Source organism: Rhinolophus ferrumequinum, chromosome 4, assembly GCF_004115265.2.
Source record: "Rhinolophus ferrumequinum isolate MPI-CBG mRhiFer1 chromosome 4, mRhiFer1_v1.p, whole genome shotgun sequence".
NCBI classification, from domain to species: Eukaryota; Metazoa; Chordata; class Mammalia; order Chiroptera; family Rhinolophidae; genus Rhinolophus; species Rhinolophus ferrumequinum.
This window is the reverse complement of record NC_046287.1, coordinates 99,225,417-99,242,652: the sequence shown is the minus strand read 5'-3', so window position 1 is coordinate 99,242,652 and position 17,236 is coordinate 99,225,417. Positions and strand designations below refer to the sequence as shown.

The 17,236-nt window shown below is 46.0% G+C and overlaps 1 protein-coding gene across 2 annotated transcripts in view; it reads left to right on the top strand.

Annotated features, from left to right (window-relative positions):
- Positions 1 to 17,236, top strand: part of USP12 (ubiquitin specific peptidase 12) — a 140,344-nt gene that overhangs the window by 82,473 nt on the left and 40,635 nt on the right. Inside the window, exons 7-8 of one of the 2 annotated variants that reach the window (XM_033104436.1) lie at positions 9,150 to 9,360; positions 9,849 to 10,089. In XM_033104436.1, coding sequence (XP_032960327.1) covers positions 9,150 to 9,360; positions 9,849 to 10,007 — 370 coding nt within the window. In that variant the 3' untranslated portion in view covers positions 10,008 to 10,089. Of the gene's footprint in view, positions 1 to 9,149; positions 9,361 to 9,848; positions 10,090 to 17,236 lie in introns of those variants that run through there. The other variant, XM_033104437.1, reaches the window with a different exon arrangement.

The following is a 17,236-nucleotide window of genomic DNA, read 5'->3' as shown; positions in this document are numbered from 1 at the left end:
ATTGTAGGGGTTCTTTATACATCCCTTTTCGAAAGGTACATGATTTGCAAATACTTTCTCCCGTTCTGGGAGTTGTCTTTTTACTCTTTTATGGATATTATCCTTTGATGCACAAAAGTTTTTAATTTTGGTGCAGTCCAGTTTACCTATTTTTCATTTTGTTGTCTATGCTTTTGGTGTCATATCCAAGAAATAATCAAATCCAATATCATGAAGCTTTCCTTCTATGTTCTTCTAAATTTTATAGTTTTAGCTCTTACACTTAGGTCTTTGATCCATTTTGAGTTAATTTTTGTCTGTGGTGTAGGTAGGAGTCCAACGTCATGATTTTGTATGTGGGTATCCAGTTTTCCCAGCGTCATTTGTAAGACTGTTCTTTCCCCATTGAATATTCGTGGCATCCTTACCAAAAATCAATTGGCCGTATGTACGAAGGCTTTATTTCTGGGCTGTATTCTGTTCCATTGGTTATATGTCTGTCCTTATGCTAGTACCACACTGTTTTTATGACTGTATCTTTGTAATAAATTTTGAAATCAGGAAGTGTGAAGCCTGCAAATTTTTGTTCTATTTCAAGACTATTTTGGCTATTGATGGTCCCTTGAGATTTCATACGAATTTTAGAATTGGTTTTTTAGTTTATGCAAAAGTTACTGTTGGAATTTTGATAGGGATTGCATTGAATCTGTGGATGACTTTGGGTTATATTACCATCTTAACAATATTAAGTCTTCCGATCCATAACCACAGGATGTCTTTTCATATGTTTGTATTATCTTTCATTTATTTCAGCAATGTTCTAATACTTTTCAGTACACAAATCTTTCTTCTTCTTGGTTAAGTTTATTCCTAAATATTTTATTTTTTTTAATACTATTGTAAATGGGATTGTTTTCTTCATTTTCTTTTTTGGCTTGTTCTTTGTTAGTGTATAGAAGCAGAACTGATTTTTGTATATTGATTTTGCATCCTGCATCTTTGCCGAAGTTGTTTATTCTAGCAGTTTTTGGTGGAATCCTTAGGATTTTTGTACACATAAGAGTATGTCATTTACAAAGAGAGCTAATTTTACTTCTACCTTTTCCAAATTTGGATGACTTTTATTTCTTTTTCGTGCTTCATTGCTCTGGCTAGAACTTCCAATACTGCACTGAATAAAAGTGGTGAAATCAGGTATCCTTGCGTTGTTTCTTCTCTGAGAGGGAAAGCTTTCAATTTTTCACCAGGGAGCTGTGGGGTTTTTGTGTATGACCTTTATTATGTTGTAGAAGTTTCCCTCTAGTTAGAGTGTTTTTGTCAAGAAAAGGTGCTAGATTTTGTCAAATGTTTTTTCCGTATATTTGAAACAATCAGTTTTTTGCTTCATTTTATTAGTGGGGTATATTATGATTGCTTTTCATATGTTGAACCATCCTTGCATTCTGGCAATCCCATTTGGTTATGGTGTATAATCCTTTAATATGCTGCTGAATTTGATTTGTTAGTATTTTGTTGATTTTTTACATGAATATTAATAAGAGATACTGATATGTAGTTTTGTTGTAGTGTCTTTGGCCTTATAGAATGAGTTAGGAGGTGTTCCCTCCTTTGCAACTTTTTGGAAGAGTTTGAGATTATCAAAAGATTTTTACAAATAATCAATACTTGCGTGCTCACTGTAAGTCATTATTAAGGAAGTTGAAGGCATAGTCTTTGTTCCGGAGGGATTTATCTTCTAAGAGGAGTTACAGGAAACAGGGTGCTAGGAAAATCAGCTGTATACTTAAACACATACATACTCGTAACTCTACAGATTAGGGAGAGAAATATGTTGTTGACATCCACAGAGATGCAGTCAGATTACTCGGCCCAAAGAAGTCAAAAACAGTCAAAGGGACTGGCAATACTAAGGAAAATAGGAATTGAAGAACGTTCACTTACGATAGTGTTTGATAATAGAATTTCTAAATTGGCTTCAAAGGATTTATTTTTCCCCCTTGTGTCCCTAAGGAAAGGCTCTGTATTACTCTCAGGAATTCTCACTGAAGCAGCCACTGTGAACCCTTGATTCCTGAGGAGATGAGCTCACTCCGTTCTGCATCAGATATGACTTATAATTCACCTTAATAATTGGTTCCTTTCTTAAATGTCCTCACCTGTTGTCAATACATTGCCCTATAATTAAAGTCTGATGTAACAATTAAAACTTCATACCTCTTAATTGTTTTCAAAGAAGCAAAACTCTTAAGATCAAGACATATAGTCCCACTATACTAATTGGCTGAGTCATTCCCCAATCTGGATGATTAGCAAAATCACAGGGGAGATTCTACAAATGTTCAGATTCCTGAGATTCATCCCCAAAGATTTTGATTCACTGGGTTAAAATTTACCTGAAGTTTTATAGTATTGTTTTTCTATAAGGTCCCTGCTAATGTGGAGTTGACCTGATGTGAGCGTTGTCCCAAAACCAAGTTATTTAAGGAATGGTCCTGGGAAACTTAGGGCGGGGGGTGGGGGATAGAAAACTTGTCTTTACATAGAGCATTGGAAGGGTTGCCATCTAGAGCATGTTTTGCTTCTAGGGTTGAATTGGGATGGAGATGGGGAAAGGGCACAGCGGCCATGGTAAGTGCGAGGAAAAGCTTTCTGGTTCAGCAGTGAGAGAGGCTGACATGCTAAGGATGAACTGTCAAGCCGATGCCATTTGACCGTTTGTAGGTGGGGTGCATAGACCAGCTAGGAGGGTGTGCTAGACAAGCCTGAGCTTTTTCCCAGATGAGGCAGTGAAGACTGAGTGTAGACAGCAAAACTGGTATCTGTCAAGCCATATTTTCTATTCCAGGACCCATACTTCTACATCCCACTGCCCTTCGTCCTTTAAAATAGTTGAGCATAAAGTGCTGTCGTTTACTATGGGAAGGTTTGAAATTGTCATTAGGTCATCACCAGTCCCTGACTTTGGAGGTGAGTTGACAAAACACACCAGTCAAGATCCCGCAAGTGGCAGAAATTGAGTTTCTATTGCCTTGAATTTGAGTAGGCGAGATGGCCTTAGGTGAATATACCCTATGTAAATAAAGCACTTTCCACCATTGTTCAGAAACACTTTGCTTTGAAGAACATTCAGGTTCTTTCAACTTAGGAACCTCTGAACTGTGGCCAAACTTAATAGGAAACATTAAAAAGTAACTAGGAGATAACCCACTCAACTGGCATGTTTGTGCTGTTTGTAACACTCCCAGTGGATCCTGGGAAGTGCATGTTGAGTCATTTATGAGTAAGATTGCGAAGAATAAAACAATTCTGATTTTACGGTGCTCAGCCATGTCATTACGAAGCCTGTCCATTCCCTGCAAGGCCCAGAGCAAGACAGTTGTGCCATACGATCTGCACATTTTGGGGATGATAAAGGCAGTGATTCGTTTTGTTTTCAACCTATTTGTTGAAACTTGTTTGCTAGTACCTTCAGGTAGAAACCATTTTATACATTTTAGGCTACAAAAACGAGTGTTTTCTTGGTTGTACTTACTGGCTAGTTTTTCATAACCTGCCAGAATTTTGCACTTATTTTAAGGGAAAAAAAAAGTGATAGAATGATGAGGAAGGTGGACTTATAAAACTGCATGTCAGTGGATTGGATTATTAGATGTAATAATGGAAGCTTTGGAAAATAAAACTACAGGTAAGCATCTTACCCATCTCTCCAGTAGTACATATATTTGTCATTCCAAAAGTCATATCAATTGTTGCTCTCTGTTCAGCAGATGCATTTTAAAAATTTCTCGTGGACACAAAGTCAATGTAGTGTCAGGATTTCTGCACATTATATGTAGTCTATTTTTTACTGTATATTAAACTATTGATTACAACTGGTTTGGAATTACATGAATTTATCCTACTGAATATAGTTACAAACTGAAATAAGCTTTATGATCCTGTGCCGAAGCAGGCAGGGCTGTGGAGATTTGTACTTTTAGAAGCTAATCCTGGGCTGTGGTGTGGAGTGGGGTTTAGAGGGGCCAGAGTGGGTGTGATGAGACCTCAGGATCACAAGACTTGGCAGTGGACTATCTGCGGGGGACAAGAGAAGGGGTGTGCAGGAGGGTCCCTGGGTTTCTCTGGCTTGCACAGTTAGGGGCAGAGAAGCATTTTGCTGAGAACCCAGGAAGAGATTCAGGTTTGGGGGTTCGATCATAGTCTTCCATGGTTTAATGTACCAGAGATGGTTTACAAACGTTTGCATTTAAACAGACATTGCCGGGCCTTTTGGGGCGGTCTAGCCATGATGGCACGTGAATAATTGGAATGCGCATGCTCGGGGTATACCTATCAGCCTCTCCCACGTGCCCCAAGTGCAAAACTTGGACTTAGTACTTGTGCTTGTGTAGAGTTGAAATGGCTGTTGTGCTTCTGAGAGAATTACTGTGGCAAACTCACAGATGTGTTAACAAAGTCTGCAGTGACTTGGAGGCATTTAACAGCTGAGGACAGACTGATAAAATTAGCAGCCTCATGTTGAAGAATGTCGGGTACCTTTTGGAAGTTTCTACTGGAAATGAATTGTATCGGCATCGTTTGCTTTGAAACAAAATGTCCTTTCATCTATGGAACAGTGATGACTTTTAAGGACGTTGGGAGGCTTTAAGATTAAAAAGAATTGCAGTTGACTGGCAACTTGAAAGTTTTTGGAGAGAAGTTTTGTGAAGGAAATTTATTGCTAGAGAGATTAAAGCCCAGTCTGACGAAATCTGATGAAAATGTTCCCAAATCTGGAGGCTGCTCTTCTGTTAGATGCAGAAGTTACAGTCACAGAGGAGGTACAATCACTCCAGTGCAGCCTTTCAGTCCCGCGGGTGGGTGGTGGCTCATGGGTATCAGTTACTCTCCAGCGGGGTTGCCTTGTTGGAGATCTCGGCAATGTCGCATTTCTGATAGAGGTCTCTAGGCGGCTCTCCCAGCACCATTCTAGATCAGAACGGGATCACTTGGGGACCATAATGCTTATTGCTTTCTCCTTTGTCAAGCTAGTCATACACACTGTAAGTAGACAGTGAGCTGGCCCTTCACAGCCTCGGGACCTTGAGCGAGTTGCGTGGCCCCCGTAAGTCCCTGTAAGGCCCACGTTCCCCATTTAGAAAATGGCAAAAGTGGCACCATCTTGTAGGAATGTTGTGGAGCTGAATTGAGGTGCATGTAAGATACGCCTAGTACAGTCAGTTGGTGGTAGCAGTTCCTCAAATAGTGTCCCGAAACAGGCTGAAACCCAACGCTCCTTTCCCAGATATTCATTGGATAGGTATTATTTGATACCTGTTGGATAGCATGCCATTATAGCGAACAGCATCATAGCGGTTGTTGCAGGGGATGTAAAGATGACTAAGGAGATTGCTGTTCTCATGGAGCTTACAATGTAGAAATGCTCATTTTTAAAAAACAAAAACCAAGGCAAAGTGTGAATAATGTTCTTTGGGTTCAGAAGGCGTTCTTGGAGGAACCCGTGTTAGGAGTGCAGTCTCTAGAGGCCGACCACCTTCCCATCGCAGGTGATGTTAGCCGTTATATATTTAGTTCGTAGGTAATGAGTGCCAACTGTGTACTGGTTACCAAGAACACAAGAATGAATAAGACCTCACATGTGCAGTTCAGTGAAGGAAACAGACAAATCAATAATCAGTTGCAATGATACAGAATGTTGAGAGCCGTGATGGGAACTAATAAGATAATGTGGGAACAGAGGAAGAGCATCTAAATCGTTGCTGTGCGGGGAAGGCCCCTCAGAGGAAATAGCATTTGAGCAGAGCTTTCAAGGAGAGGTTAGGGTTACTTAGATCAAGGAAAGGGATGAGATGAGCCTTCCAGGTATAAAGGGTATGTGAGAAGGCAGTGACACAGAAGAGCATTACACATTTGGAGGTGTACAGGTTGGTGGCTAGAGCAAAGAGTACATTTGCAACATGAGGCAAGAAAGGTAGGTAAGGCGCTAGCTAATTCCAAGAGGACTAATTGATCAAGCTAAGGAGCTTGGATTTTCCTGGAATGAGCATAGGGAATTTTTGATGGGATTTAAGCGGATGACTAATTTCTCAGAATGATGCTTGATAGCAGTATGGAAGTGTATTCCTCCTGCCTGGAAGAGGAAGCCCAATGAGAAGAGTGTGGTAATCCAGTGGAGAAGGTGTAAGAGCCCAGACAAGGTGATGGAGGGAGGAGGGCTTGGGATGCAAGATACTGAGGTAGATTCTACAGGACTCGATGTAAGAATTAGCTACAGAAGTCAGCAGGAGGAAGGACTCCACTCTGCCCCCAGATGTTGGTGTTCTTCAGGGTTCTCTTCCAGGCCACGTACACTCTCCTCTCCACTCTTCTGGGGACCACCACGTCCACTCCCACAGCTTCCGTCTTCCGATGCCAGTGACTGCCAGGGCTTTACCTCTAGCCCAGAGGCCTTGAGTTCCCGTCCCTTATAGCCAGCTGTGTCTCCTGGGCAGCTCCACCCAGAGGTTACACAGACACCTTAAACCAAATTGCTGAGCCCTTCCTGCAGTGCTCCCTGACTCCGTCGTGACGCCATCCTTGACCCGTGTGCACAATCGGAAGCTGCCAGTAGTGCTCCATTCCTTTATCCTCATCCTGCACGTGCATTCAGACACCAGGTACTAGGACTGACGCTCTCCTGAGCCTGTCTCCTTTTTGATATCTAGTCCATGGCCCTGGTCAGCTGCCGTCACCTGGTACTTCCTGTCAGCCTTTCGGCCTCCAGTCTTAGCCTGCGGAAGTCCATTCTCCACAATGAAATCTGAAGACTCTTTCTAAAGTGCACACATTTATTGAATGAATGCCAAAGAACTCACCTGCTTAAAACACTTCAATGAGTCCGTGTTCCTCAGGATAAAATCCAATGTCTTTAACAAGGTCTCTGATAATTTGGCTCTTACCACACCTTTATCTTATTGTTGCCACCACCTTCTATCTACACACACACACACACACACACACACACACACACACGCACACACTCACCCCCCTCCACAATTTAGGCTCCTCCCATCTAAATTACTCCCTAGAACATACCCTTTGAGTCTCTTTCTACTCCAAGCATTTGCACGTGCTGTTTCGCCTGCCTGTAAGACTCCTACCCCGCTCGCCAACTTTATCTTGAAAACTCACAACCGTCCGTCAGGTCTCAATTTACGTCACCACCTCAAGGACGTCGTTCCTGCCCTTCCAAAGTCAGGTTTCCTTCCCCTCCCAAGTGTTTCCATAGCCCCCAGAACTTCCTGCATTACAGCATGTCCACATTGGAAGGTAACTGCTGGTGTACCTGTCTACCAGCTGACGGCCCCCCCCACACCACCACCCTCCTCGCCTGGGAGATGTGTCCCATCTTTTTCACAGGTCCCTAATGAATAGCGAAGGAATGACTAAGTGGATGAATGGCCTTCCTAATATCTGGCTTGGGTGGCTAGTTAGGTGGCTAATGGCACCCCCACTTACAAGACGGAGGAGGAATTAATTTGGGGGAGTGATAATGTTTGATTTTGAACTTGTTGAGCTCAAGGTGCCGTCTCTCCCATGTGCTGACACCCCATATGACCCTGTCGCTCTTGAGGGGCCTCTGGTTTCATTGATCGGCCTGCCCAGGACTATTGTTTTAATCATTGTGGTCCATGCAGTAGCCTCACCTGAAGTGAAAAATAATACAACCATACAGGAGTGTTTGCCGTTTTTCTTGTCTGACTGTTCTCATGCACGTCAGAAAGGAGTGTATAGGCATTGATTTTTCCTTCTCAGAACAGTATTAGCATCCTGTGGAACCCACGCGGCCCCCAGATTTCAGCTTGAGAAATAGTAAACTTGTACCATGTTGCTTCTGGCAGCACTAGAAGGTCTGGTGTTGACCCTGGGGGAACTGAGACCCCCGTCTCGTTTACTGAGCACCTCCCATGTGCCAGGCAGTGTGCCCATGCTTTTAGATATATCATCTCATTAATCCTCACCTCTGCTCTTGGAGTAGGTATTATGAGCTCTGTTTTCCTGGGTCGGAGAGGTTCAGGGACTGTTATAATGAGGGTCTAAAACGTACCAAGCGACGTGCTCTGTGCCGAGGATGAGAAGCTACTTCTGCCCACAATCCTCTGCTCCACTCAAATTGGATTGCTTGCCGTGTCCCAGATAATAAAAGCACAGCTAATATTTATGGAGCACTTCTCTGCGCAGCAGCCAGGCTTAGCACTTGGCACGCATGGTCCCATTCTACCCTCCCGTCACTGGGCAGTTCCCTCCTATGGGAACTCTAGCTTGTTCCTCGGTGCTGTGGGAAAAAGCGTAGGAAGCTTGAAGTTGGACGGATCGAGTCTCACTTTACAGGGGAGGAAATGGAGAGGGGGAGGGTTAGTCAACTCACTCGCTGGCAAAGTCGCACTGCTAACAAAGTGGCGAGCCTGGAATTTGGACCCTGGAGAACCTGGGCTGGAAGGTCATAGCCGGCACATCCGGCACACCCTGGGTGTTGAGATTTTCTGCCTTTCCTCTGCCCTCATTTCTCCTGCCTCCTTCAAGGCCCACCTGAAACGCCGGCCACTGCAGGAAGCCTTACAGATTGCTGTTGGTGTACTGTCGCTTGCTTTCATCTCCCCTGGCCTTGCTGTGCTTGGTAGCTGTGCACTTGGCCTAGCCGGCCTACCAGATTTCAACCTCCCTCAGGGCCGGGGCCACAGCTGGCGCCTCCCTGGCAGCACGGGGCCTGTGCCCTGCAGACAGCGGGGGTATTTATTGAATGTATTGAGCTGACTCTCTAGGGGCCAAACCCAAGAACTTATGCGGGGAGAACAGTCAGGCAAAGACAGGAGCCCCCATTCTGGGCAGACGGGGACCTCTTTTGAGCGACTCTTAGTAAGTGGTACAGAGAACAGAGTATGAGGCTTCAGAGCAGATAGAATGGGCGTGAAAATTGGTTCCACCACTTGTTAGCTGTGTGCTCTCTGGAGCTCAGTGTCTTCCCTTGAGATTGCTATAATGCAATAAATGTATAAAAAGTCCTGAGGACGTGCCACCCCTGCTCCCACCTCCCTCATTTACTCAGCAAATAGTTATGAACCGCCCACGAAACGTAAGGCACTGTGCTAAACATTGTCTGTATCAGTGGTTTCTATGGAATGGTATTTCAGGGTTCAGGCTGGGAGTACCCCAAGAGCACCAAGATGGAGAGGTCGTCACAAACGTGTCGAGCTGAATGAAGTGTCTGTGATGTATGAGGATCCTCCCTGCACCCACACCGGATATCATCCGCCAGCGCAGGGTTCAGTGTTGACCCTCATGCTCCAGTTTATAAAACGGCATTACCTTCACAGGCCCCATGTGAGTTCATCAGAGGCCCGGGTATGGCGGTGTTTGCATAACTCAGCCCAGCTCTGTGGTTTCCCAGCAGCTGTCATGGAGCCGGGAGCTGGTGGGCCGACCCTCTGATGACTCAGTAAGAGGGTCATCCATCTGGGGTGTGCGCTTTTAGGGTAATGCCCTGGGGTCTTTATACCCCAGGACTGACTTCTACAATGAGAGGAAATGTCCACTTGGATATTTTATGCACCTAATTCCACCGTGCCACGCAAAAATCTTGTCAGATTCAGGCACTGCAGTCAGTCTCCAGAATCAGGGTCGGAGTGAGTTTAATGGGGGAAGTGATTGTTTTCTCAAGAAATAAAATCAACAGAAGACGGTTATTACAGAATCAATAATGTTGGCCTCTTGATTAAGCACACAAATGTAGTTTAGCTCAAAATTACCCTCTAGTTTGTTCTGCAAAATTAGATTATGGTAATAAACGAGTTGAGCCTCCTGAACACAGACAGTCACCCTCGTTTCAGCAGCATCTGGAGGAGCAGTCTTCCCAGCTCGGATTTTCTATGGACGGAATTTTGGAAAAAAGCATTATTAACTCGAACATTCGAATGCTGGTTCCTACATTCATTCATGGCTCAGAGACAACGTGGCACCATGGGGAAAGCTTGGACTTTGGAATCAGATAGATGTGGAGCAAGATGTGGCTTCTTTACGTAACCAGTTGTGTGGGTTTGGGTCTAGTTACTGAAGCTTTCTGAGTCTTTTTCTTAGCTATGAAATAAAACATTTTAAAATGGGAATAGCAATATCTACGTTACAGGGGTTGTTTTTAGGTTTTCAGACTCTATGTAAAATTATATCATCTAGTGCTTGACGCATATGCGGCCCTCAGTATATGGTAACCAGTACTGTTACAAATGCTGAGTTCAGTACAACTCAGAAGACTATTCACATGGGTTCCAGAATGCGAGGGCTCCGTCTTCATCTTGGAAAGAGAGATATACAATGCCAGTGTTCTCAGCCCCAGTGGCTCATTAGAATCTCCTGGAGAACTTTTTAGAATAACCACCGTCCCAGCCTCCCTTCCAAAGATTCTGCTTTTAACTGACCTGGGCTTCAGCTGGTGTCCATGTTCTTTTAGACACAGATGCCATGCAGTGCTCAGGCTGGGAACCGCTGCTCTGTGTCCCCAGCTGGGATGGGAGGACAGATGTCGGGAAGACTTGCAGACTGTTTAGTCTGGGGTCTGGCCTTTAGCCTCTCAAATTCAAAAACTATCTCATCAGAAACCTCGACTTGAATGACCTCAGAGAGACGGTTACATGCTGAGAGAGGAACGGAGAGGCCTGAGTGTCATCTCATTAATTTGTAATGAAAAACGTACCTGATGAATCAACCCAGTATGGACACTGGCCTGAATGGCACAGTCTCCCGTTAAGCAAAGTCCAAAGGAAGCTAAATAATGAGCAACGACTCAGGACAGAGGACGTGGTTACATGGTTTGGATGTCGCTTGAAATCTGGTCTGAGCTCAGGAAGGGCATGTGCCGTCAGGTAGCTGGGATGCACCGATCCTCCTACCCGAGTCCCTGGTCACCTGTGAACAGAGTCTCCATGGCATGTTTAGGGTTCGCACTAGAGCAACCCTTCCTGTGAGTATCAGCGTTTCCCTTGCATGTCACCATGGTCAGATAATTCAGAAATGGACTCCATAATGTGAGTCAAAGCAGTAGAACTAGCTCACATCTGCATCTAACAAAAGGACTCGCCAGTGCATAGGACAGGGAGGGTTTGAACCTTAGCTCTGGTTGGATGAAAGCAAGTGTTATAAACATCCTTGTGGATGCCCAGCAGGAAAGGATCTCAGTCTTGACCTTCATCCTTCTCATTCCAAAGGAGGATTTGAAAGCTGCCTGGAAGCTGTAGGGCCATGAACACTTCCCTGTAAGATCATAAGCATTTAATTTTGCTTTTAGAGCTCGCCACCCATCCCTCAGTTGTCTAGCTTGTCCAGACTGAGGTGCAGCATGGTGGACCAGAGCTCAGCAGAGAAGTGGCTGGGCTTCTGAAGCCCGTACGCCTGAGAAGGAGGGAGGACGATAATATGCTGTGACCAGTGTGTGTGAGTCACCCCTCATGCCAAGACCCAGCACTGGGGCCATTCGGAAGAGGGTCTCAGTCAGTGACAGGATGGAGAGCATTGTTGGGACAAGACCCATAGCCGAGGCCAAAGGTCTCCCTCCATCAGCACTCAGGTGACAGATGAGCAGAAGACAAGGGTGATTGAGACATCTGGGTGGTATCAAATGTTACCAAGTGAGGAATGCAAGAGTTAAAAGTTTCACTCTGGGTTCAGATATCTGTCTTTAAAAATATCAGAAGGAATTAATTTACTTAGGATGTAAAGGACCATGAAAGAATGGAGAATGACTGTTCAGTCATTCTTACTAGAGAATGAGAACTAAGTCTAGTTTACTAACTAACGACGTAGGATAATTCTGTTTCTCAAAACCCAACATTTTTTATGGCTCTTACACTAACTTTAGTCCCTTCTTATGGAGGCTATTTCCTTGGCCAGGAGGAGCAGAAGGACATTTTTGGCCTAGATTCTGTTTGGATCCTTGTTGCATTTAGCTGACCTAATTTTGCCTTTTCTGTTATCTTCTGTGGGGTCCGTGTGGTTCCCACCAGAACGGGCGTGTGTTTGTGTCAGGGATGTGTACATCATAGTGGTCCCTGCTTATCTGTGGGCTCACTTTCCACAGTGTCAGTTACTGGCAGTCGACACAGTTTGAAAATATTAAATGGAAAATTCCAGAAATAAACATTCCTAAGTTTTAATTTGTGCACCATTCTGAGTAGCCTGATGAAATTTTGTGCAGTCCCGCTTCATCCTGCCTGGGACGTGAATCCTCCCTGTGTCCAGTGTCCCCATACTGCAGCCGCTCTCCGCCCGGTACTCACCTGGTAGCCCCCTGGGTGGTCAAATCGACTGTTGGGTATCGCAGTGCTTGTGTTCAAGTCCCCCTTATTTTACTTAATGATGGCCCCATGGGCAAGAGTAGAGATGCTGGCAATTCGGATGTGACAAGAGAAGCCATAAAGTGCTTCGTATAAGTAAGGAGTTATGTGTGCATAGGAAAAAACATAGTATATAGAGGGCTCGGTAATATCCACTGGAGGTGTTGGCACATATCCCTCTCAGATAAGGGGAATTACTGTACTGCAGAAGCTCTATTTTCTGCCTTCCTCTAAGCTGACTCACCAGAGCAAGCTCGCTGGCAGGTGGCAGTGAATGTGGGTGGCTCTGCAGTTCACCTTCACACCCTTGAGTTGAGTGGTGTTTATACCCACAGTACCTGCCATTGTACGTAAGTAATTTAATTACATGCTGTGTAGACCAATTAAATATTATGTAAACTAATAATGAATGTAAAAAGGAAGAGTTACTTCTTTGAAAACGAAGTTGAATGATTTGGAAAGACTCAAAACTGGCAAGGTGGCATAAAGATTTGCTTTAAATTAGGTGTAGGGGAGATGGGGAAAATAATACACTTATGGAAGGATTCTGTAGTGAAACTGCTTTTCAAGCGTTTTTAAGATCTCATGCTGCTTTAAAGAAATTGAAATTTGAAATTGTGGATAATATAGGTGTGATTTATGCAAAAAAAAAAAAAAAAAGAAAGAAAGAACAAGACAGCAAGGATCCCCAATGAGGGCACCATATTAATAAAGAAAAGGCTTTGGCCCTTTGTCAACATCTTGGCAAATGAGTGACCATGTATATGTTTTAAGTTAAGCTGGAGTGTCTAAAGTATTTATAGAATTTTTGATCATTGGTTCGTCCATTCGCACCTCTTTGCTGAGTGCCTACGGTGTGTCAGTCTGCTTGGTTTGGGGAATGTAGATATGATAAGACAACAAAGTCTCTGCCCTTGGAATGGACATAGTGAAGGAGACCGCAGTAAACAAGTGTGTAATTATACGTCCTGCTCATATGTGAACTCGGGCGGAGGGGAGCAGATGGAGTGACGGGTGGAGAGGCAGAGGTAGGAAAGGCTAGAACAGACAAGGAAATCACGTGGGGAGCGGGCAGCCACGTGAAGACCTGCGGGAGCAGGATCTGGGGCAGGGGGACCGAGGCAAGTCCCCATGCAGGGCCTGAGCTGGAGGTGCGTAAGGAGTGAGAAGGCTGGTCAGCCAGAGGAGCGAGTTGGAAGGCGAGAGCTGAGGGGTTAGGGGAGACACAGGGCCAGCTCATCAAGGGCGTGGCGACCCTGCGAGGGGCTTTGCATCTTACCCTCTAAGCGAGGGGTGGCCACTGGGGGGTTTTGAGAAGGACACTGGCCAGGTCTGATTTCTGCTTCGCTGGCTGCTGTGTGGAGAAGTGACTATAAGGGGGCAAGAGTGGAAGCAAAAAGTCACAAATGGGACAGGCAGGGAACAGGCAGAGATGTCCGAGGGGGACCAGCGAGAGGAGCTCCCAGAAAGCCAAGCGAGAGAAGCATCCAGTGCCATGGAAGGACGAAGGTACCCTGGAGGACTGGCCAGGCCCCTGGGGAGCTACCTCAGAGGGACAGGGTGGGAGAACGTGGGAGCAGGGGAAGAGAGACAGGTCTGTCCCCCTTTCAAATAGCTGGAATGGAATGGGCAGGAGGGACAAAGGTGCCCTACGGCCCACCGTGACTTTTGCAGGGATGTGGAATTTCCTGTGGCTTAGAGAGGAGGTGGCCTTGTGTGTGAGAGAACAGGGAGAACTTGATTTCCTTGGCTAGTGGAGGCTCCTGACTTGGGAGCTATCCATATTGTCTTCTGCTCTTCCTGCTTTCTTTCCTTCCAGCAAGGAGGAAAGAGCAAGGAGAGGATAGAAAGCTTGCGTTTTGTTTGTCTTTGCAGCAGACCTCCTGGGGGGCCCTGGCGGCTGTGGTGGGTCCTGCAGAGTGTCAGGGGAGGTGGCCCGGTGCCCGTTGGGGCGATTCCTGCCTGTTTGGGGGCAGCTGCTGTGGGGAATGCTGTTGGCAGGATTCCCACGTCGGAGGAAAACTGAGCTCAAGGCTAAAATGTCTCAGGCTTCAGGTCGACTCTTTGTGGTTGAAAGCTTTTGAAAAATGTCTGTTTATGGGAATCTATTTTACATATAGGTGTTAGCCATCTAACCAGAGAAAAAACTGGTTCCTGGAAGCCTAGGGACCTGGCTGGGACCCTAGCGTGGATGGGACATATCCTGGCATCAGGTCACTTGGGGGTATGAGATATTTCTGGCTGAGGAATGGAAGGAGCATTATTCAGAGATTCTACCGCAAAGGCCCAGCTTTAAGTTTCCACGATTTCCTCCTCCACCTCTCACGAATGACCTTTGGGAACAGACGATGCCAAAGGGTTGAAGCCCCTAAATCTTTGAATTCTGTCCCAATGCAGTGCTCCCTCCTCCTGGATGTGCCCAAGACAGGAAGGTGAAGGAGACAAACGTATGCTTTTCAGGACAACAAAGCCCCATGTGGATCCTAACAAACTAGTGTGGACCCTGTGGAGAGGCCCTCCTTCCTGCAGGTCTGGGGGCAGGTCCGGGGCCCAGAACCCAAGCAGACTGAGTGCGCGTGTCCTCCGAGCCCAACCGGGATTTTCCCCTGTGAGGAAACAGGCCTTCCTGTGTGACACTGCACTAGGGGGAGGCCAGAGCCAGGAGCTTTCACCCCGGGACCTGTAGCCTGTAGTCCAGCTCGGGGCGGGGGCGGGTGGAGAGGTGGGAGGAAGACAGGTGTGGAGGGAGCCAAGAGAGAAGACAGCTTCTCTGGGCAGGACAGCTCCCGGGGGGCGCTAGGCCAGCCTTTATTACGTTTTTGAAAATAATTTGTTTCATTGGTAAATACAACCAATATACATAAACTTGCATAAAACTATATGTATGGTTTTAAGTACAACACGATACAGGGAATACCTGCGTCATCACTGTTTAGACAGGAAGTAGAATAGATCCTTCCTTACCTGTGTGTGCCTCCCTGGTGACCCCCACCCCCAGGGACCACCAAGCTCACTTTTGTGATAACAATCTCTTTCATTTAGTGTGTGATTCCTTACATATGTGTCTTCAACAATCAACTTTAGCTTTGACTGTTTTTAAACTATAGGAGTGGAATCACAGTGCATGTGTTGTATCTCGCTTCTTTCCCTGAAGACCTGAGTCACCACGCTGCTACGTTACATGCAGCCTTCACTCTCTGACTTTCTCTGTGCTACGGGATTCTCTCGTGTGAATGTACCACAGTCACTCTCTCATCTCACTGTCGCTGGGAAATTGGCCGTTGTTCAGTGCCGTTGGCAACGGCAGTACTGTGACACATGGTTTTGAATCTGAGTCATGGCGCACACGTGCTGAAGCATCTCTGCTGTCTGTGCCCAGAATTGGAGGTTCTGGGTTTGCATAGCTATCATTTTACAGGTTATGCCAAACTGTTTTCCAAGGATATGAACTGTGTTGTCCAAATCTATATCCTTGCTGGTTTTTATCTGTTTGTTAATTACAGACAGAAGTATGTCAAAAACTCCTGTTATGTTTGTGGATTTTACTTATATCATTTTTTTTCTTTATATATTTGAGGCTATGTTATAAAATATATAAAATTATTATATCTTATTGGGGAATTGATCATATCCAAAACAATTTTGACTCATATTCAAAACTGTTTATGAGAGCAGGATGCACTGCCAACCCCGCCAAACAGCAGCCCCAAGTGAGAAACTGTCCAAATGTTATCATTTTATCACTGTGAAGTGACCCTTCATTATTTCTGCTCATGCTTTTTGCTTCAGTCTATTTTGTGTTTCTGACCTTGTTTCCTCCAGGATCCCTGGAGAAAGAGCCCAAGAGAGAGTGCAGTTGCTAAGAGTGGGCCAGAGAGGGTGGGAGAGGGAGAAGCTGGCCTCTCAGCACTCAGGGAAGTAGAGGGGTCTCAGTTTGCACCCCCTGGGGGCCTGGGATAAGGCAGGGGAGGAGGAGCAGAGCCTGGGGGGCAGCCGCTTCCTATCAGAACACCTGCTGGATCTGGGCTCAGCGCGTGGGAGACTCAGCTGTGTGCATGAGTGTCTTCTCCACGTGATCACCCCACGGCTGCAGGCGGGCGGCGGCCGGTGACCCCCTGTCCTGCATTGCTGTCTGCGGAGTGGGAGGGCAGGGTTAATGTTCTCAGGTGCTGTGTGAGGATGCTGCATTTTCCCCCAGCTCAGAGCAGAGCTCCCGGTATTTGTCCTTTGTCCTTCCATTCTTCGAGTATGTGTTTAGTCCATCAACAAACACTGAGCTGAGTCAACAAACACTGAGCTCAGTCAACAAATACTCTGTGAGCACCCACCACGTGCAGGCACTGGGCCCGTTCAGCCTCTTCTCTCTGAGCTTCCTGGTCACTGTTTTATGGGCACAGTCCTTGAAAGGCCTGAGGCACTCTCTGGGGTCCTGTGACCACCGGGAAGGCTTTGGCCTTCCCATCCCTCGACTCCTGATCTTGTCAGTCAGAAACCTCTGATAGGGACGTTTCCCACTCTGGAGCAGTTCTCTGGTCCTGAGAACTGAAAGGCTGGGGACAGGGAAGTGCCCTTGAAACTGACCGGGGTCTACAGTTCAAGGGTGACATACATGAGGAGTGTGCTGTCAAGTGTCCCATATTCTTTCTCCCCAAGCTGACAAGGCTCTTCATTAGGCTCCTCCCACACCCCAATGTCCCCGGCAGACAATCACCAGGGAAGCTCAAGAAGCCAAAAGGTGTGGCCGCCGTCATGTAGGCCAAGGAGGACTGTGGCCGCTTTTTAGCATGAAGGGGGTGCTGTTAATATACACATAAGAACAATAGCCCTAAACCAAGGCGGCCTGGGGCACCCTGATACGTACGGGCACCCTGAGACGTACGGCCACCCTCTCTAGA